Raw genomic sequence first — 18,974 nt, forward strand, 5'->3', positions numbered from 1 at the left:
ACAAGTCATTATGGCTTGGTAATTGTTTCCATGTAGCCTAATATAAGATTAACTTGGCTTTTTGAATTCATGCAGCTCCATAGTTGAACCTAAATAGATCTACCTTTATGAGAAACCACAAGATCAGGAATCTGCTTTGACAGCACTTATATGAAACTTAAACTCCATTTGATATTTGAAAAATGAGAGTTCCTTTTCAAGTGGTTTCGCTCAAGTTGGCATTAATACGTACCTTGTTATTTTGGGGAGGAAATTACTTGGGAACATTCTGATTCAAGTTGTGACTTGTCTTTGAGTGAAAGCTCGAATAGACTGATACAAGGGCACATGGAACAGGTTCAAGCGTGCAAAGTACACGCACTCATTTGGCCAACTCATGGCTCTCCTCTGAATAAAAACATCTTTGGGGTTTAGTCATTAACCCAGTTCTCTCTCCTTCCTGTCCATGTTGTTACCTTTCTGCAGTAGTCCAGCCACGACCCCTGTGTTGCCTCCTGTGGACGCCTGTTGTAGAGACACGGCCCTGACACTGCAGTTCTCCTCCCATCTCAAACTGAGCTACACCCAGTCCAACAGCGCCCCATCCACCCCGGAGATGCACCTTCGCCGCCAGCTCTCTCTCAGGTCATCAAATTAAAATGTTTTACATTTTGGTAGTTGTTCTTTGAGCGACTTAGTCAGTGCATTCAACTAAGGTAAGTAAGACATCCACATCTCACAGTCACACAACACCACTGTCCAACATTTGTATATCTCATTCACACTGTCCCCACACCGCTTGAATCTTGAGACTGTATCTTAGAAATTAGTGTTGAGTTTGTACTGTTTTGGCCTTGTTTTTAATGCTTCTATGTAATATTTTAGACTTCCCAACAGTGAGCCTCCGTTGAACCTGGATAAGGATCGAGGACGTACCCGTGTTCCCAGGAGGCTACTAACGGATTACGTGGTAACGTCTCCCGGCGAGTCCCCTGTCCTGAGGGCAGGCTACGGAAATCCCATATACCATTCCAGCTCTGAGACTGAGGACAGTAACTCTGAACACTCTGCCCCATCCTACACCAGTTCACCATGTCGTGAGATGCCTTGTGACCTGCCCAGGCAGTCTCAGCTCACCTATAAGTACCAACACTCCAGCCCCAATGACAATCATCGACCAATGGCCTACCCCCCAGGCCCCGGCTTCTACCAGAACCCCCAGCACCAGTCCAACCCCAGCTTCCACAGGGGTTACTATGACGACAGGATGGTCTACCCTTCAGAGATGGACATGACCAGGCTGTATCATGGCACCCCGCTCCCCTGTCACCCCAGCCAGTATGAACACTGGTACGAGGAGGCCCCTTTGCACCCCCAGCGGGCTCTCAGGTCCCTGCCCCCTCACATCAGACTGTCCCGCGCCCCTTCGCTCCGGGAGTACCCTCACCACCCATCCAGAGGCCTCCCCCAGCAGGTGGTAAACGAAGAGCTCAAGTCGTGGCACCAGCGCAAACAGTTCAGACCTCGCTCCCTGGACAGACAGGGCGTGGCCAGGGTGAGGAGTGTACAGTCACCTCTCACCCAGCACAACAAGTACCATGAACAGGTAAACTGCCACAATGGCACTTCACTCTCTAAATGACTATAGTTGCTCAATATGAAGTTACTGTCTTTGCAGAAGTACTGTTAGCACCAGGCAGGTTCCCTGTAACTGAATATCACTGGATTATATTACTGTCAGGTCGGTGTCAGTCGGTGCACCGCAGGCTTTTAGAGAAGGGGATTTCTAATCAGTTAAGATGGATGATATGGAGGTGCTGTGTCCAGACCTGTCTGCAAGTTCCATCGAATCAACAGAACTCTTTTAAAAAGTTTTAGTCGTATATTAATGCAGTCTTTACAAGTTAGCTTACTTTGCCAAACTCACACAGTTCAACAGAACACAATCAAAACGGTTTAATCCATTTTAGAATAAGGCTGTAACGGCACAAAATGTGGAAAAAGTCACGGGGTCTGAGTGCATTCCAAATGCACTATCTTTTGAGTTCAGATACAGTTAAAGAAAATCTATGGAGGCAGGTGGTGAGTCAATGTGATTTTTAAGACCTTGAAATTATTATAATATGAGAGGCAGTGGGTATCCTGAGTTTTATTTTTATTTTATTTTTATTTTTTTTATTCTCCCCCCCAGAGGGAGGGTAAGGTGTGGGAATGTTCATGCATGAGAGGAAGACCCAGGTGCCACATTCCTGTATCGTTTTACTGTCTACCCTTCAGCAAGGATTTATATTGCCAGCTGTTGAAAAAGCATGGGCAGCTGTAGTACAGTACTGTACAGTACTGGATCTAATATTTTGCAGCAGTAGTAGTAGTAGTAGCAGCAGTAGCAGCAATTCTTAATTTCAGGGGATGGTCTGATCACAGCAAGTAAAGGAGGTTTGAGAGACGTTCAGACAGCTGCAGTGTGGGAGTGAACATACTGTACGTGTGGCCCTCCCATCGTCAACCTCACCCCTGAATCATACCGTGTCACGCTGAGTCACATTGTGGCTCACTGTAGAGAAAAATGACACACCCTTGTGGATCAGCTGCTAAAACATAAAAGCCAAGCTTTTTCAGACACTGGCTGTTTTGAACTCTTATGACCTCGTTATGGAGCTCTCAATGGTGAGGTTATACCACAGTGCTATGTACTGCACTTCCTTTAACATATTTGTATATCCAACTTCCTGGTGTTGTGAGAACTGAGTAATACAGCAGCTGAGCCCTTGGTGTCTGCTGTAGGGCAGTATACTCACTCCTGGCCCTGAAGGGTTGCAGGGAACCACCAGTAGAAACATTATTGCAAGTATCTACTTTGTTGCCTTCTTTCCATACTATGAACTTTAAATAATGTTATTTGTGATATTTAAAAGCCTCTCTCTATTAGTACTGATTTGAAAAAACAGACATTGAAATAAATGTTCCCTGTTTTTGTCGTCCCATCTGCAGGCTCCCCAGAGACGTGTCATCCAGAGGGCAGCGGACGGGTCCCCAGTGCAGTGGTTTGTGGATGATGACTCTGAGATCGTCAGTCAGGTGTAGGACTAGTGAGAGGGCCCCCAGTGCCACCCTCTCTCTGGAAAGCTCTGACCTCCCCCGGCCCACAGAGCCCTATTTATTCATTAATTTATTACATCACTGGACTTGGTGCTGATATGAGATGAGAGAGAGCGAGAGACTGGGCATAGTATCAAAGAGGATCTGAGGCTTTATATTATTGACTTCAACATGTTACTAGGGCAACACGAAAGTCAATTAAAGGCACAAAGCAACAGACCACAACGTTCCCCTGGTGCCTCTCTTTTTACTGTGAAAGAGCCGCTGTGTTGAACATTCTTTCATGGTTAGTTTGTTAGCTGTTTTTTTGTACGAATCTATTGATGTGTTAAGTACTATCAAAAATGTTTCTAAAATATATTTAGATATTGTTTTTCTAAAAGGAAAAAGTTTCTCTTTAGAAATGAATACATAATTAAATAAAGATTTATAATGTTAATCCTATCAGTGTCATTCTGTTAAACTTCACTTTCTTCAGAGTTGGGAATTCAGTTCCAATGGGAAGTTTCTGAGTGGTGATATGCATAGGATCAGAATAAGTACCAATATTATTATCATTGGTTACACATAATTTTAAGAATCCCCCCAAGAAGTTGTTTTTGGGATTACCATGCTATATGTCAACACATTGTTATGCAGCATAATTAAACATTTGATTTCCAATTTTGGGATGAAGTTGGCAAAACATTGCAATGGCCATTTGGAAAACCAATTGTCATTAAACGTGTCAAAAATATTAGGAATGTGTGGGACAAGAATATAACATACATTATGTTGCTAGTGACAAGGTGAAATTAAACAAAATGGTACAAACAGAATGTAAATGAGGCTCAGGTACAAAACCTGTGGAGAATTTCAATAAGGGAACGTTAACTGCTCAGAGGAGCCACAGACTGCCAACTTAATATGCAAAATGTACACACTTGAGGATAAAGAACCTGTTTCTGATCTTCATCCTGATATGGAGTGTCAGTGGTGCAGCTCAATCAAATCTCAGACACCCAAGATATTGGGAATGAATACTACCACTTAGAGACAAAGTCGTAGTAGAGGTTTATCAGATGAGGAAATTGTAAACTCTATGAAAACTGAATCAAATGAACAGCATTTAATTGGAGAGGTTGACATCGAAATAAGCGAGGACACACTGAAGGATCTACAGACCCTACTGAGTATTCAGTACAACCTTTTTACTGTGGCACCCAGAATAGTTTTTGCCAGAACAGGGTAGAATGCTTCAGGAAACAGTGCTTAGCCAGTGGAAAAGTAAGTCAGCTAGCAAGATATTGTTTTCATTTTATAACAAGTGATAAGCAGAAATAAGGGAGTACTTTCTCAGTAGTAGATGTGTTTCCCTTTAAAACAATCCCATTGAACACAGCTAATAGCTAGCTAACGTTAGCCAAACCAAGCTAACTAGCTACTGTTAGTGCAACCCTAAGTAACAGTACATATGAAGACAAAAAATGATCAGGTCTTCTGTACATCTTACTGTAGAAATGATTGTTGAAAACAAGTCTAGGTTGGAGCTGTTGCTGTTAAACTGATTTGAAGCAAGATGCTTTTTGAGGCAAACACACACACAGTTCTGGGTTGCTTATCTACAGCAGGAAGCGGTCTCCTGCCTGACTGAGAAAGCATTAGATGCTCTGATCCAGTTTGGCACCACATACCTATGCGAGTCAGGGTTCTCAACTCTGGCATACTTTTTTTTTAAAGTACAGAAACAGACTCAAAGTTGAGCATGACCTCAGGGTTGCACTGTAATAAATTGAGCACAGAAAATACATGCTTGTTGAAAACTTCAACCAGCCACACACCTCTGATTAGGACTGTATGTGTGTGTGTGTGTGTGTGTTCTGTTATACAGCTGTGTGATGTGATCAATTAGTTTATTCCAGTTCAGAATTTAAATTATTGTATTTTAACAGCAACAGTTCCAACCTAGACAGATATTTAAGTGTTTTTAATCAAACAGCATGAATTGCTATTTATATGGGTATTTCATTTAATTGTAATTTGTTTTTGTCTATATTGCATTTGTTTTAAGCATAAGGGCAATGAAATGTACAAATATTTACGTCTAGTTGCATGTTTTCATAAGCTTTGGTCCCAGGAAAACATAGGATTTCTCATTTGGGTCCTTAAGGACCACTGGCATAAGCCAGTATGTATTACATATACAGTGCTTCGAATTGTGGCCACCTATGGAATGGGTGGAGTAAAAAGCCAGCAACACTGTGTATTATTCAAAGCCCCATGAAATGACACCATACATGTACATGTTATATATCCGACGTAAGTATTTCCTACAATACTTTTATTGCGGCACCCAGATACGGACCCTACTAAATATTCCCTAATGTAAAAACTGCCAGCTCATCTCCTTTTAAAGACCCCAAATGTTTTTATTTTTTTTAAATAAGGTCTTGGCAATCATAATTTTACTAGCCAATCAGCAGCCTTTTCCCCCGGGACTTACTGTAATACCGGACAAGGCAGGGCCTCAGGCAGTCTGTAGTTTTCGTTCTGCTGACCAACCGGTGTTTGTCTCCTGCTTATTCTCAGTGGTGTAAAGTACTTAAGTAAAAATACGTTAAAGTACTAAGTTTTATTGTGGTATCAGTACTTTACTATGTATACTTTACTATTTATACTAGTTTTACTTTTACTTCACTACATTTCCAAAGAAACATTATACTCCATACATTTTCCCTTACATCCAAAGGTACTCCTTACATTTTGACAGGAAAAGGGTCCAATTCACGCACTTATCAAGAGAACATGCCTGGTCATCCCTACTGCCTCTGATCTGGTGTACTCACTAAACACAAATGCTTTGTTTGTAAATTATGTCTGAGTGTTGGAGTGTGCCCCTGGCTATCCATCAATAAAACTACAAATAAAATAGTGGCGTCTCGTTTGCTTAATATAAGGAATTTGAAATCATTTATACTTTTACTTTTGATACTTAAGTATATTCAAAACCAAATACTTTTAGACTTTTACTCAAGTAGTATTTTACTCTGTGACTTATACTTTTGTCATTTTTTTAATGTATCTTTACTTTTACTCAAGTATGACAGAGTACTTTTCCACCACTGCTTATTCTACCTCCTTAGAAAAATGTTATTTTCTTTCAGATTTTTTATTGTGCATGCAGTTAAATAAGCGCAATTAGTATCACAGAGAGTGTGTTGTGTGTGTGGATCTTCATTAAACCCTTGAACTGGAACTACTGCTTCCTTGTGTTCTGAACGGACACCCTCTGGTGGTTGCTACCGGCCTAAAATCCAGCACCTACATTTTCCATCCCTTTTTATTGGATTCTTAGAATTCATTAACAACCCATGTTTTTCACCTACAATACTTCTACTGCGGAACCCAGAATAGTGTTTGCTCTATAAACCAAAATGTATTCCATATACAGTGATTCGCATTGGTGGCATTTATTGGACCATGGAACATGTTTTAAAAGCCAAATGTTACTTAAAAATAAACAAATATGAATCATTGTAATTTATTTTTCATATATCATGAATAAAACAGGTTATTGACACTTTTCTACTATTATGCGGGGACTTTTATTTTGAAGATTTCCGTGACCCAGAAGTACTTTTTTGTGTGTTGATGCTGGAGAGGTGCAGCTGTTGGATGCCAATCGCCGATATACACCCCACCGAGGAAAAAGAAGAAGCGGTGCAGCCAATCGTTGGAGGAAGACTCACGTTTACCCAGTTATTCTTGCTGTAGGCTACTAAAATATGGATAAATCTCTCAAACTGCACTCCGATCTAGCAGAGGACGTGGCTACGTCTTCGAGCTTTCGTCAATTCAAGATAAAACACTTCCACTTGGATCTAAGCGTGGACTTTGAGAAGAGAACTTTGAGAGGAACTGAAACGCTACAGCTGAAATGCATCCAAGATTCTCAAAGCGAGCTACTGTTGGACATTCATCCCTCCCTCTCAATGCAAGAGGTGTCCTACTGCCGAAGTGAAGATGATTCGGATTCAGTGAAAGTAGAATTCATGACGCGCAATTTCACCAGTTATGGCACCACACTGGTTGTAAAATTCCCAGCACCATGTAAAATTGAGGAACAGTTTCGAGTGGTGGTCAAGTTTCTTGCATCCGATGGACCAGGGGTAAGTGAATGTCATTCAGCCGTCGTAACTAGAGTTAGTTTACCTAGCAACAACAACACTAGCTTGTTACTTCCAGATGATTGGTTACTAAGAATGTATTTCTATTTGAACCTATACAGAAGAAAAATATAAACACAACATGTAAAATGTTGGTCCCATTTTTAATGAGCTGAAATACACTTTATTTTTTTTACATACGCAAAAAAAGCTTATTTCTCTCATTTTGTGCACAAATTTGTTTACATCTCTGTTAGTGTACATTTATTTATCCTTTGCCAAGATTATCTATCCACCTGACAGGTGTGGCATATCAAGAAGCTGATTAAACAGCATGATCATTACACAGGGCTGGGGACAATAAAAGGCCACTCTAACATGTGCAGATTTGTCACAACACAATGCCACAGATGTGTAAAGTTTTGAGGGAGTGTACAATTGGCATGCTGACTGCAGGAATGTCTACCAGGTTTCTTCACCTGCAGGATCATCTAAAACCAGTCACCCAGACAGCTGATGAAACAGGAATATTTCTGTCTGTAAATAAGCCCTTTTGTGGGGAAGAATAATTTCTTATTGGCTGGGCCTGGCTCCCCAGTGGGTGGGCCTGGCTCTCAATTGGGTGGGCCTATGCCCTCCCAGGCCTATGGCTGCTCCTGCCCAGTCATGTGAAATCCAAAGATTAGGGCCTAATGAATTTAAATAAATTGACTGATTTCCTTATGTGACCGACCGCCTCGATTCGGTCTTATGTAGAAAAATGTGAATTCAATTATTATTATTATTATTTTTTTAAATGTTGGATAAAAGTAGAGACTGGTATATCATACACTGCAGTTGAAGAACAATGGGAAAGTAATTCTGCTTTAAAAGTTCATAAACTTGTAACCCCACTTTTGAGAAAATGGTCCTGGAATGTTTTGGCACACCTACTGGAAAGCTCTTTGTCTACATCCATTCAGCATCAATCACACCTTCTTAGCCTCACACGTCTCTTTAAGGATTCACATGTGAGGCCATGTGTTAAACCGAGTGAGTAGTTTAGTAAACAACCAAAGATTAAGACTAAAAGTGGTACAAGTAGTGGCCTACAATAAGGAACAATACACTATCTAGTCCTTGGCCTGTATCCTAATCTGATTTTGGTGCAGGTCCTGTTGTTCTTCACATTACCATCTTTGGTAACACACACTATATCAAATATGATCTAACTTTATAAGTCACATCCACAGAATACAGAAGGTGTAAACTGTACAGTAAAATGGTTACTTGCGCAGTAGCAATATAAAAAAAAGTGTCCAGATACAAATATTTTATAATTATTAGATGATGCTTACCTGACACACATGAAATACAATAGATGGCCATGAGCACCGCCAGACACACCTGGCTAACTTGATGGGTCGGGGGCGGCAGGGTAGCCTAGTGGTTAGAGCGTTGGACTAGTAACCGGAAGGTTGCAAGTTCAAACCCCCGAGCTGACAAGGTACAAATCTGTCGTTCTGCCCCTGAACAGGCAGTTAACCCACTGTTCCTAGGCCGTCATTGAAAATAAGAATTTGTTCTTAACTGACTTGCCTAGTTAAATAAAGGTAAAAATAAAATAAATAAAATAAAAATAAAAACATCTTGTTTGGCCAGCATTGTGTCAAGTCACTGCGGTTTACACTGACTTTGGCGTGAGCAGAAACTGATCTGTCGACTTAGCAGCTGCTAAATTCAATGTTGTTGAGAAAGGTCCTTTCTACCACGCCGTTTTTTAAATTATGAACTGTAACTCAGTAAAATTGTTAATTGTTGCGTTTTTTTTGTTCAGTATATTTAAAACCGTAAAACCTTTTTTTCTTTTCAAATTAGATCAACTCTGTTGGCAATTCATAGTCTGCAACGTTTCATAATTTTTAGTTTCACATTTCTTGGAAGTATGCACTCCATTTGGAAATTATTCAGACCCCTTGACTTTTAACACATTTTGTTAAATTACAACCTTATTCTAAAATGGATTATGGCATCCCCCCCCCCCCCCCCCCCCCTCAATCTACACACAATACCCCATGTATTACAAATAAACATACACTACCGTTCAAAAGTTTGGGGTCACTTAGAAATGTCCATGTTTTTGAAAGAAAAGCCATTGTCCATTGAAAATAACATAATTGATCATAAATACAGTGTAGACATTGTTAATGTTGTAAATGACTATTGTAGCTGGAAACTGAGGATTTTTAAAGGAATATCTACATGGGCGTACAGAGGCCTATTATCAGCAACCATCACTCCTGTGTTCCAATGGCACGTTGTGTTAGATAACCCAAGTTTATAATTTTAAAAGGCTAATTGATCATTAGAAAACCCTTTTGCAAGGATATTAGCACAGCTAAAAACTGTGGTGCTGATTTAAAAAAATAAAACTGGCCTTTAGACTAGTTGAGTATCTGGAGAATCAGCATTTGTGGGTTCGATTACAGGCTCAAAATGGCCAGAAACAAAGCACTTTCTTCCTAAACTCGTCAGTCTGTTCTGAGAAATGAAGGCTATTCCATGTGAGAAATATGCAGAATAGAAAGAGGAGTGGGAGGCCTCGGTGCACAACTGAGCAAGAGGACAAGTACATTAGAGTATCTAGATTGAGAAACAGACGTCTCACAAGTCCTCAACTGGTAGCTTCATTAAATAGTACTCGCAAAACATCAATCTCAACGTCAACAGTGAAGGCGGCATCTCCGGGATCCTGGCCTTCTAGGCAGAGTTGCGAAGAAAAAGCCATATCTCAGACTGGCCAATAAAAATAAAAGATTAAGATGGCGAAAGAACACAGACACCGGACAGAGGAAGATTGGAAAAAAGTGTTATGGACAGACGAATCTAAGTTTGAGGTGTTCGGATCACAAAGGAACATTCGTGAGACGCAGAAAAAATGAAAGATGCTGTAGGAGTTCTTGACGCCATCTGTCAGGCATGGTGGAGGTAATGTGATGGTCTGGGGGTGCTTTCGTGGGAGATTTGTACAGGGTAAAAGGAATCTTGAAGAAGGAAGGCTATCACTCCATTTTGCAACGCCATGCCATACCCTGTGAACGGTGCTTAAGTGGAGCCAATTTCCTCCTACAACAGGACAATGACCCAAAGCACAGCTCCAAACTATGCTATTTAGGGAAGAAGCAGTCCGCTGGTATTCTGTCTATAATGGAGTGGCCAGCACAGTCACCGGATCTCAACCCTATTGAGCTGTTGAGGGAGCAGCTTGACCGTATGGTACGTAAGAAGTGCCAATCCAACTTGTGGGAGGTGCTTCAGGAAGCAGGGGTGAAATCGCTTCAGATTACCTCCACAAATTGACAACTAGAATGCCAACAGTCTGCATGGCTGTAATTGCAGCAAATGGAAGATTCTTTGACGAAAGCAAAGTTTGAAGGACACAATTATTGTTTCAATTAAAAATCATTATTTATAACCTTGTCAACGTCTTGACTATATTTCCTATTCATTTTGCTACTCATTTCATGTATGTTTTCATGAAAAACAAGGAAATATCTAAGTGACCACAACTTTTGAACAGTAGGCACATGACAGCCTGCTTGGAGTTTGCCAAAAGGCACCAAAAGACTCAGACCATGAGAAACAAAGATTATCTGATGAAGCAAAGATTGAACTTTTTGGCCTGAATGCCAAGCCTCACGTCTGGAGGAAACCTGACACCATCCCTACGGTGAAGCATGGTGGTGGCCGCATCATGCTGTGGGGATGTTTTTCAGCGGCAGGGACTGGGAGACTAGTCAGCATCGAGGGAAAGATGAACGGAGCAAAGTACAGAGATCCTTGATGAAGACCTGTACCAGAGCGCTCAGGACCTAAGACTGGGGCGAAGGTTCCCCTTCCAACAGGACAATGACCCGAAGCACACAGCCAGACAACGCAGGAGTGGCTTCGGGACAAGTCTCTGATTGTCCTTGAGTGGCCCAGTCAGAGCCCGGAGTTAAACACGATCGAACATCTCTGGAGAGACCTGAAAATAGCTGTGCAGCAACATTCCCCATCCAACCTGACAGAGCTTGAGGATCTGCAGAGAAGAATGGGAGGAACTCCCCAAATACAGGTGTGCCAAGCTTGTAGTGTCATACCCAAGAAGACTCGAGGCTGTAATCGCTGCCAAATGTGCTTCAACAAAGTACTGAGTAAAGGGTCTTAATACTTAAGTAAATGTAATATTTCAGTTTATAATGAATAACTGTGCAAACATTTCTTAATCTGTTTTTGCTTTGTCTTGATGGGATATTGTGTGTAGATTGAGTATTTGTTTTGTTATTTATGTGGAAAAGGTCAAGGGGTCAAAATATTTTACAAATTTTACAAATGAGTGCCTATTCATGAACTGCACCATCCTCATTAAACATTTGTAGATATCATGGCTGGAGCCTGCTCAGACTGCCGAAAAGAAAGAGCCTTTCCTTTACACCTCTGGCTTCCCTGTGCTGAACCGCAGCCTGTTCCCTGGCTTCCACACCCCCATGACTAAGAGCCCCTACTCGGTTGCTGTGAAGGTAAAGTGTGCCCCTGCCTCCACACTCAAGCCCTGGTCTCTGCCCCCCTGACCCACTAGGTGTGCTGGCTGGATCCAGAGCAGACAGCTGGGAAGGCCAAGCCTTACGTCTTCACCCAGGGCCAGGCCGTGCTCAACCGCTCCTTCTTCCCCTGCTTTGACACGCCGGCCGTCAAGAGCACCTACTCGGCCTCCGTGAAGGTGAGCCCCTGGACTGGACTCTGACTGAGCCAATGTCCATGGGAGGATGACCACAGAGACATTGCTGTCTCACAATCTTTTTCTCTTTGCAGGATAATTAAGCTTCTGTGTTTTTCCTTTTTGTCATTTACATCTTTTTTTGTCTATTATCCTGTTTATTCTATTTTGCCCTGTCATTCAACTTCATGTGCTTTGCCTGGTGTGTTGTGTTCACTCGTTTTTCAATACTTAAAGCACTTTGAATTATAGGTCTCGTATTAACACACATTGCTGAAAAAGCTCTTAACGTATGGTGGGAACCTCACCTTATCCACCATTCCGACTACTTTGTCTGTATTAGTAATGGATATTGGTACCATCATCGATCATGATGACTCTGTCCGAAGACTGCCCTGTCTGCCTCCACAGGTTCCTGATGGTTTCACAGCAGTCATGAGTGCCAGTAAGGGAGAACACAGGATGGCAGACAACACGTTCCTGTTCACCATGGAACAGCCCATCCCCTCCTACCTGGTGGCCTTGGCTGTAGGAGACTTGGTCTCTGCGGAGGTGGGGCCAAGGTGAAAAAGTCTACGTTGCCTTTAAAAAAAAAGTTTTAGTTAACTAGGCAAGTCAATTAAGCACAAATTCTTATTTACAATGACGGCCTAGGAACAGTGGGTTAACTGCCTTGTTCAGGGGCAGAACGACAACTCTGGGATTTGATCTAGCAACCTTCTGGTTACTGGCTCAATGCTCTAACCACTAGGCTACCTGGTGGCCTTGGATAGGTCCCAGATCTGTTTGTGCTGTTGATTTGTTTGTGCTCAAGCCAAATATGACAATTCTACAAGGAATTGTCAAGTGATCAGAAATAGACTGGCACCCATTCTAGGCCTCTAAATCTTGTGACAGTTTGACAATTTGTTTTGGTCAAGTAAGGGGCGTAATTTGATAGTGTTAAGCATTCTGCTTCTAATATAGACCTCACCTAACCTCACGGTAGGTACAAGACAATATTCCTCTCCTGTCTAAAGCATTTATTGATAACAACCTGGGCGTGTTGGTCATTGACCCGCAAAATGCATTCTCTGTGTCAGACTGAGTAGAGAGATGAGAATCAAAAAGCAGGGTGAATGTTCAACTTGAATGAAGTTTGAACTTGAATGAAAACTGCACTTGCTACTTATGGGCCATATAATGCTGCTGAAGAATGTGCTTTGAAGAACATGCATGGTAGTGTTTGCCTATGGAGTTTCAATGCTTGGTAGTAATTGTAAATCTGTATCTTTTAGGACCCGAGTATGGACAGAGCCATGCCTGCTGCAGGCAGCCAAGCAGGAGTACGACGGAGTCATCGAGGAGTTTCTGGTTGTGGGGGAGAAACTATTTGGACCCTACGTCTGGGGAAGGTGAAATTCCCCAAATAACAATATGGTCCAATACTTCAGTGGTCAGTCAACAACCCTGGTTCTGAAGCGCTACAGGGAATGTAGGATTGATTGATTAGTTGAATCAAGTGTCTTAGTGCTAGGCTAGAATAAAAAATGCACACGGTAGCTCTTTCCATGACTAGGGATGGTGACCACTGACTTTGCGCTTGCAGTGTCATGACTTATTCTGCTTATGAACATACAGCTACTTAATTGGTTCGTCCCCTCAGGTATGACGTGCTGTTCATGCCACCGTCATTCCCCTTCGGGGGTATGGAGAACCCCTGCCTCACTTTCGTCACCCCCTGCCTCCTGGCTGGAGACCGCTCACTGGCTGACGTCATTGTGCACGAGATCTGCCACAGCTGGTTCGGTAATCTGGTAACCAATGCCAACTGGGGTGACTTCTGGCTCAACGAGGGCTTCACCATGTACGCCCAGCGCCGGGTGTGCAGGGAGATCTACGGTAAGAGACTGTCAATCAATCAAATTGAATTTATAAAGCCCTTTCTTCATCAGCATAGTACATCACTTTGTCACAGTTTGTCTACTGTAGACCAGGGCTCTCCAACCATGTTCCTGGAGAGGTACTGTCCAGTTGGTTTCACTCCAACTTTAATCAAGTGCCCCTAATTCTAATAATTAGCTGTTTTATTAGCTGAATCAGGTTAGTTACAACTGAGGTTGGAGTGAACCTACAGGAAGGTAGCTCTCCAGAAATAGAATTGGCGAGCCCTGCTGTAGCAATGTATGATGGGCTCATCCTCAAGTCTCACAACTCTTTCCATTTGAAAGTAAACAGTAGTTGTCTACACAGCTATTTGTGCACACCTGGCTGTCTTCTCACTCTCAAAGCCCTGATGTCTATTGTGTTGTTATTTGTAGGAGAGGCCATCACTAGTCTGGAGGCTGCGACTGGGAGGGCTTTACTCAGACAGCACATGGACAACACCGGAGAGGACCACCCTCTCAATAAACTGCGTGTGAAGATCAAACCAGGTCAGACCCTTGACTGCTGATTTACCCTTGACTGCTAATTTACCCTTGACTGCTAAAGCCAAAACCAATTCCATTAGTTGCCCAGTGGTCTTAGTTTAATTAGTAGTTAATCTGACTGAGATTTGCCTATGGAGCTGCAGACCCAATAGAACTGATACACTTGATCATGACTGCTCAAGTTAAAGCAAAACATTTTATTTTCTCCCATCCCTCAGGTGTTGACCCTGATGACACTTACAATGAGACGCCTTATGAGAAGGGCTTCTGTTTTGTCTCTTACCTGGCCCACCTGGCTGGAGACCAGAGTCACTTCGATGCCTTCCTCAAGGTTGGTGTTGCTTCTCATTCTACGGTGCCTTCAGAAAGTATTCATACCCCTTGACTTATTCCACATTTTGTTGTTACAGCCCGAATTAAAAATGTATTTAAATATGTAATTTTAATGACAAAGTGAAAACATGTTTTTTGAAATGTTTGAACACTTATTGAAAATTTAAATACAGAAATATCTATTCACACCACTTTGCTCTGACACTCCAAATTGAGCTCCGGTGCATCCAATTTCCTTTGATCATCCTTGAGATGTCACTACAACTTGATTGGAGTCCACCTGTAGACAATTCAGTTGTTTGGACATGATTTAGAAAGAAACACACCTGTCTATATAAGCAGTGGTGGAAAAGTACTCATTTGTCTTTACTTGAGTAAAAGTAAAGATGCATTAATAGAAAATGACTCAAGTGAAAGTCACCCAGTAAAATACTACTTGAGTTAAAGTCTAAAAGTATTTGGTTTTAAATATACTTAAGTATCAAAAGTAATTGGACCATTTTCCTGTCAAAATGTAACGAGTACTTTTGGGTGTTACGGAAAATGTATGGAGTATAAAGTACATCATTTTATTTTAGAATGTAGTGAAGTAAAAGTTGACAAAAATATGAATAGTACAACAAAACTCTACTTAAGTAAAAATACTTTAAAGTACTACTTAAGTACTTTATACCACTGTATATAATGTTTTACAGTTGAAAGTGCATGTCAGAGCAGAGACTATACCATGAATTCCAAGGACCAGTCTGTAGCTCTCCGAGATGTGATGAGGCATATATCTGGGGAAGAGTATAAAACTATTTCTAGAGTGTTGAACGTTTCCAAGAGCACAGTGGTTGCCATCATTTGAAAATTGGAAAAATATGGAACTACCCAGACTCTGCTTAGAGCTGGTCGTCCGACCAAACTAAGGAACCAGGCAAGAAGGACCTTGGTCAGGGGGGTGACCAAGAACCCAATGACCACTCTGACAGAAGTACAGAGTTCCTTGGCTGAGATAGGAGAACCTGCCAGAAGGACAACAGTCCCTACAGCACTTCACCAATCTGGGCTTTATGGAAGAGTGGCCAAATGGAAGCCACTCCTGAAAGAAAGGCACATGATAGCACGCCTGGAGTTTGCAAAAAGACACGTGAATGAATTCACGTGGCAAAATATTCTGTGGTCTGATGAATTTTTAAAAAACCTACTTGGCCTGAATGCAAAGCACTATGTCTGGCGAAAACCAGGCACAGCTAATCACCCGTCGAACACCATCCCTACTGTGAAGCATAGGGGTGGTAGCATCATACTCTGGGGATGTTTTTCAGCGTCAGGGACTGGTAAGGATAAAGGGAACAATAAATGGAGCCAAATACTGGCATCCTTGATGAGGACCTGCTTCAGAGTGCAAATGACCTTAGACTAAAGTGAAAAATGTTACATTCCAACAGGAGAATGGCCCCAAGGATATAGCCAAAGCAATGCTGGAATGGCTTCAGAAAAATAATGTGAAGGTCCTTGAGTGGCCAAAGCCCAGACATGAAACCCATTGAAAGACTGCTAGGTGTGAATACTTACAGTACCAGTCAAAAGTTTGGACACCTACTCATTCCAGGGTTTTTCTTCTATTTTCTACATTGTAGAATAATAGTGAAGACATCAAATATGTGAATATGTGGGAACTCCTTCAAGACTGATGGAAAAGCATTCCAGGTGAAGCTGGTTGAGAGAATGCCAAGAGTGTGCAAAGCTGTCATCAAGGCAAAGGGTGGCTAATTTGAAGAATATATTTTTTTGGTCTTTGCTATTATTCTACAATGTAGAAAATAGTCAAACTAAAGAAACTCATTCCAGAGTATGTGTGTCAACTTTTGACGTGTGTCTGTGTCTGAGTGAGTGAGGGCAACAGTCTGACATGTGGGTGTTTCTCCTCACAGGCCTACATTGACAAGTTCAAATTCCGCAGTGTTATGGCAGAGGACGCTCTGGAGTTCTTCCTGGAGTATTTCCCTGACCTGAAGAAGAAAGGAGTAGATATGATTAAGGGTAAAACACAGTAGTTGCTTTTAGAGTGTTGGATTGGCCTTTTAGGGTTGTATTTGCCTTTTTAGAATGAGTATTTAAGCTTGGAAGTGAGATTGTAACAGCAAACTGACCTCACTCTCCTTGTGGTCTCTTTGCTAGGTCTGGAATTTGATAGCTGGCTCAATGTGCCCGGTTGGCCTCCCTACCTCCCTGACCTGTCGGCTGGCAAGAGCCTGATGAAGCCTGCTGAGCAGCTGTCAGAGCTGTGGGCTGCCGAGGTCCTGGATATGGCCAGCATCAAGAAGACCAACATCCAGGCCTGGAAGACTAACCAGGCTGTCTACTTCTTGGAAAAGATCATAGAGAAGTCCCCACTCCCTAGAGGTAGGACACGATGGTAACAACACTTCTGTACTGATATCCTTAGCACAATCGTTGTTCTGAAGATGCATGTGATTCACCCCAATTCCTCAGTGTGTGGATCTCTATTCTTTATATCATTACTTTACTTTTTGTAACTTGCACCTGCAAGTCTGGATGTGCGTACACTACTTTTGAAATGAGTCACACCAATGATGTACCATCCCTCTGACTTTGATAAGGTAATATGGAGAAACTGGAGGAGCAGTACCTTCACATCGTGATGTCAAACAACGCTGAGCTACGACTGCGCTGGGCCCAGATCGTCGCCAAGAATCATCACCAGCCAGGATATCAACATGTGCGCAGCTTCCTCAGCTGCCAGGTCAGAAAAACAAATGTTTGGTCCTCAACTATCAATTATAGGGCCTCCCGAGTGGCACAGCGGTCTAAGGCACTGCATCGCAGTGCTCGAGGTGTCACTACAGACTCGAGTTCGATCCCAGGTTGTGTTACAGCCGGCCATGACCGGGAGACCCATGAGGCGGCGCACAATTAGCCCAGCGTCGTCCGGGTTAGGGGGGGGGTTTGGCCGGCCGGGATGTCCTTGTACCATCGCGCTCTAGTAACTCCTGCTGGGCGCCTGCAAGCTGACTTGGTCGCCAATTGTACGGTGTTCCCTCCGACACATTGGTGGCACAGCGGTCTAAGGCACTGCATCGCACAGCGGTCTAAGGCATTGCAAACCTGGCTTCCGGGTTAAGCAAGCAGTGTGTCAAGAAGCAGTGCGGCTTGGGAGGGTCGTGTTTCGGAGGACACATGGCTCTCGACCTTTGCCTTTCCCGAGTCCGTACAGGAGTTGCAGCGACGGGACAAGACTAACTACCCAATTGGGGAGAAAAATGGTTAAAAGTACAAAATAATAACCACAAATTATAGTATTTGTCAGGCACATTTTGTTTAGGCTAGTTTGTTTTATTATAGTAAATATAATATGTGTGTGTGATATACCATGTGTATTTTTATAGTGTCCGTTTAAAGCTAAATGAGTATTTTTCAGGTGTCTGAAACAATCATGTAAATAGTAGTATCTTAGCATATTAAATTGTATCTTGCTCCCAGGGGAAACAGAAGTACACACTGCCTGTGTACCGTGCACTGTGGAATGGATCAGAGGAGACCAGGGCTTTGGCAACAGAGATCTTCAGTGCCACCTCCCATCAGCTCCATGTCAACGTCCGCAACTACGTCAAGAAGATCCTTGCCTGTGCGCCATCATAGGAGCTGAACATGAGATCCAGAGTCTAGTCTCACTGACCCTGGCCTAGAGATATAATAGAGGAGTAGTAGTCTTACCCAGTACTTTCAGATGGCCTCCTTTATTTAAATGTACTGTACCAGGTTCGATTGAGATGCCAATATCATCTAGCTTGGTCAGTGGTTACCAAGGAAAAGAGGCCAATTTACATATTTTACGGCATTTTTGGTATTTACGCAAGCCAGCCTTAAAGGCTCTACTGTGGGTATGTCTTACTTTAAAGTACTTACTGTGGGAGGGCATACAACTAATTTAAGTAGTATTGGTAAAAAAAATAAAAAAATAAAAGTAGGTATTACTTTGTTGTATTGAGTATGTAAACCATTGATTATGCTTTTTTTCACCCAAACTAAGCTGTATTTTAAATGTTCCAAACAGTAAAAGTACATTCTTCTGAAATAAATCTAGTAATTGGTTTTCAAGATTCAATGCATCTTCTTGATTTCATTGCATATGCCATTCACAGCATACTTTACTACCTTTTATGGCAGAATATTTCATTTCACTTGAGAACAAAGCTGATGTATACTCCTTGCAGTAGTATCATAATCGTGCTGCTGTAAAATTGGGTTGGTTTTCCTCTT

At 42.2% G+C, this 18,974-nt stretch overlaps 2 protein-coding genes across 5 annotated transcripts in view; both read left to right on the forward strand.

Annotated features, from left to right (window-relative positions):
* Positions 1 to 3,522, forward strand: part of inavab (innate immunity activator b) — a 48,397-nt gene extending 44,875 nt beyond the window's left edge. For all 3 annotated transcript variants that reach the window (XM_021568999.2, XM_036950254.1, XM_021568998.2), the window contains exons 8-10: positions 466 to 624; positions 865 to 1,585; positions 2,971 to 3,522. In XM_021568999.2, coding sequence (XP_021424674.1) covers positions 466 to 624; positions 865 to 1,585; positions 2,971 to 3,063 — 973 coding nt within the window. In that variant the 3' untranslated portion in view covers positions 3,064 to 3,522. The remainder of the gene's footprint in view (positions 1 to 465; positions 625 to 864; positions 1,586 to 2,970) is intronic.
* A 3,187-nt stretch (positions 3,523 to 6,709) lies between these two features.
* LOC110494181 (arginyl aminopeptidase (aminopeptidase B)) lies at positions 6,710 to 18,814 on the forward strand. 2 transcript variants are annotated; one of them, XM_021569001.2, is made up of 11 exons: positions 6,710 to 7,226; positions 11,824 to 11,964; positions 12,373 to 12,524; positions 13,239 to 13,355; positions 13,607 to 13,842; positions 14,262 to 14,375; positions 14,591 to 14,703; positions 16,625 to 16,733; positions 16,872 to 17,096; positions 17,315 to 17,457; positions 18,195 to 18,675. In XM_021569001.2, exons 1-11 carry the CDS (start codon positions 6,843 to 6,845, stop codon positions 18,351 to 18,353), a joined length of 1,893 nt encoding a protein of 630 aa, XP_021424676.1. In that variant the 5' UTR covers positions 6,710 to 6,842; the 3' UTR covers positions 18,354 to 18,675. The 2 variants fall into 2 exon arrangements, with proteins under 2 accessions (XP_021424676.1, XP_021424677.1); XM_021569002.2 differs by lacking the exon at positions 11,824 to 11,964 and adding an exon at positions 11,624 to 11,764 and having other exon boundaries at positions 6,711 to 7,226; positions 18,195 to 18,814.
* The last annotated feature ends 160 nt before the right edge of the window (positions 18,815 to 18,974 follow it).

Source organism: Oncorhynchus mykiss, chromosome 17, assembly GCF_013265735.2.
Source record: "Oncorhynchus mykiss isolate Arlee chromosome 17, USDA_OmykA_1.1, whole genome shotgun sequence".
NCBI lineage: Eukaryota > Metazoa > Chordata > Actinopteri > Salmoniformes > Salmonidae > Oncorhynchus > Oncorhynchus mykiss.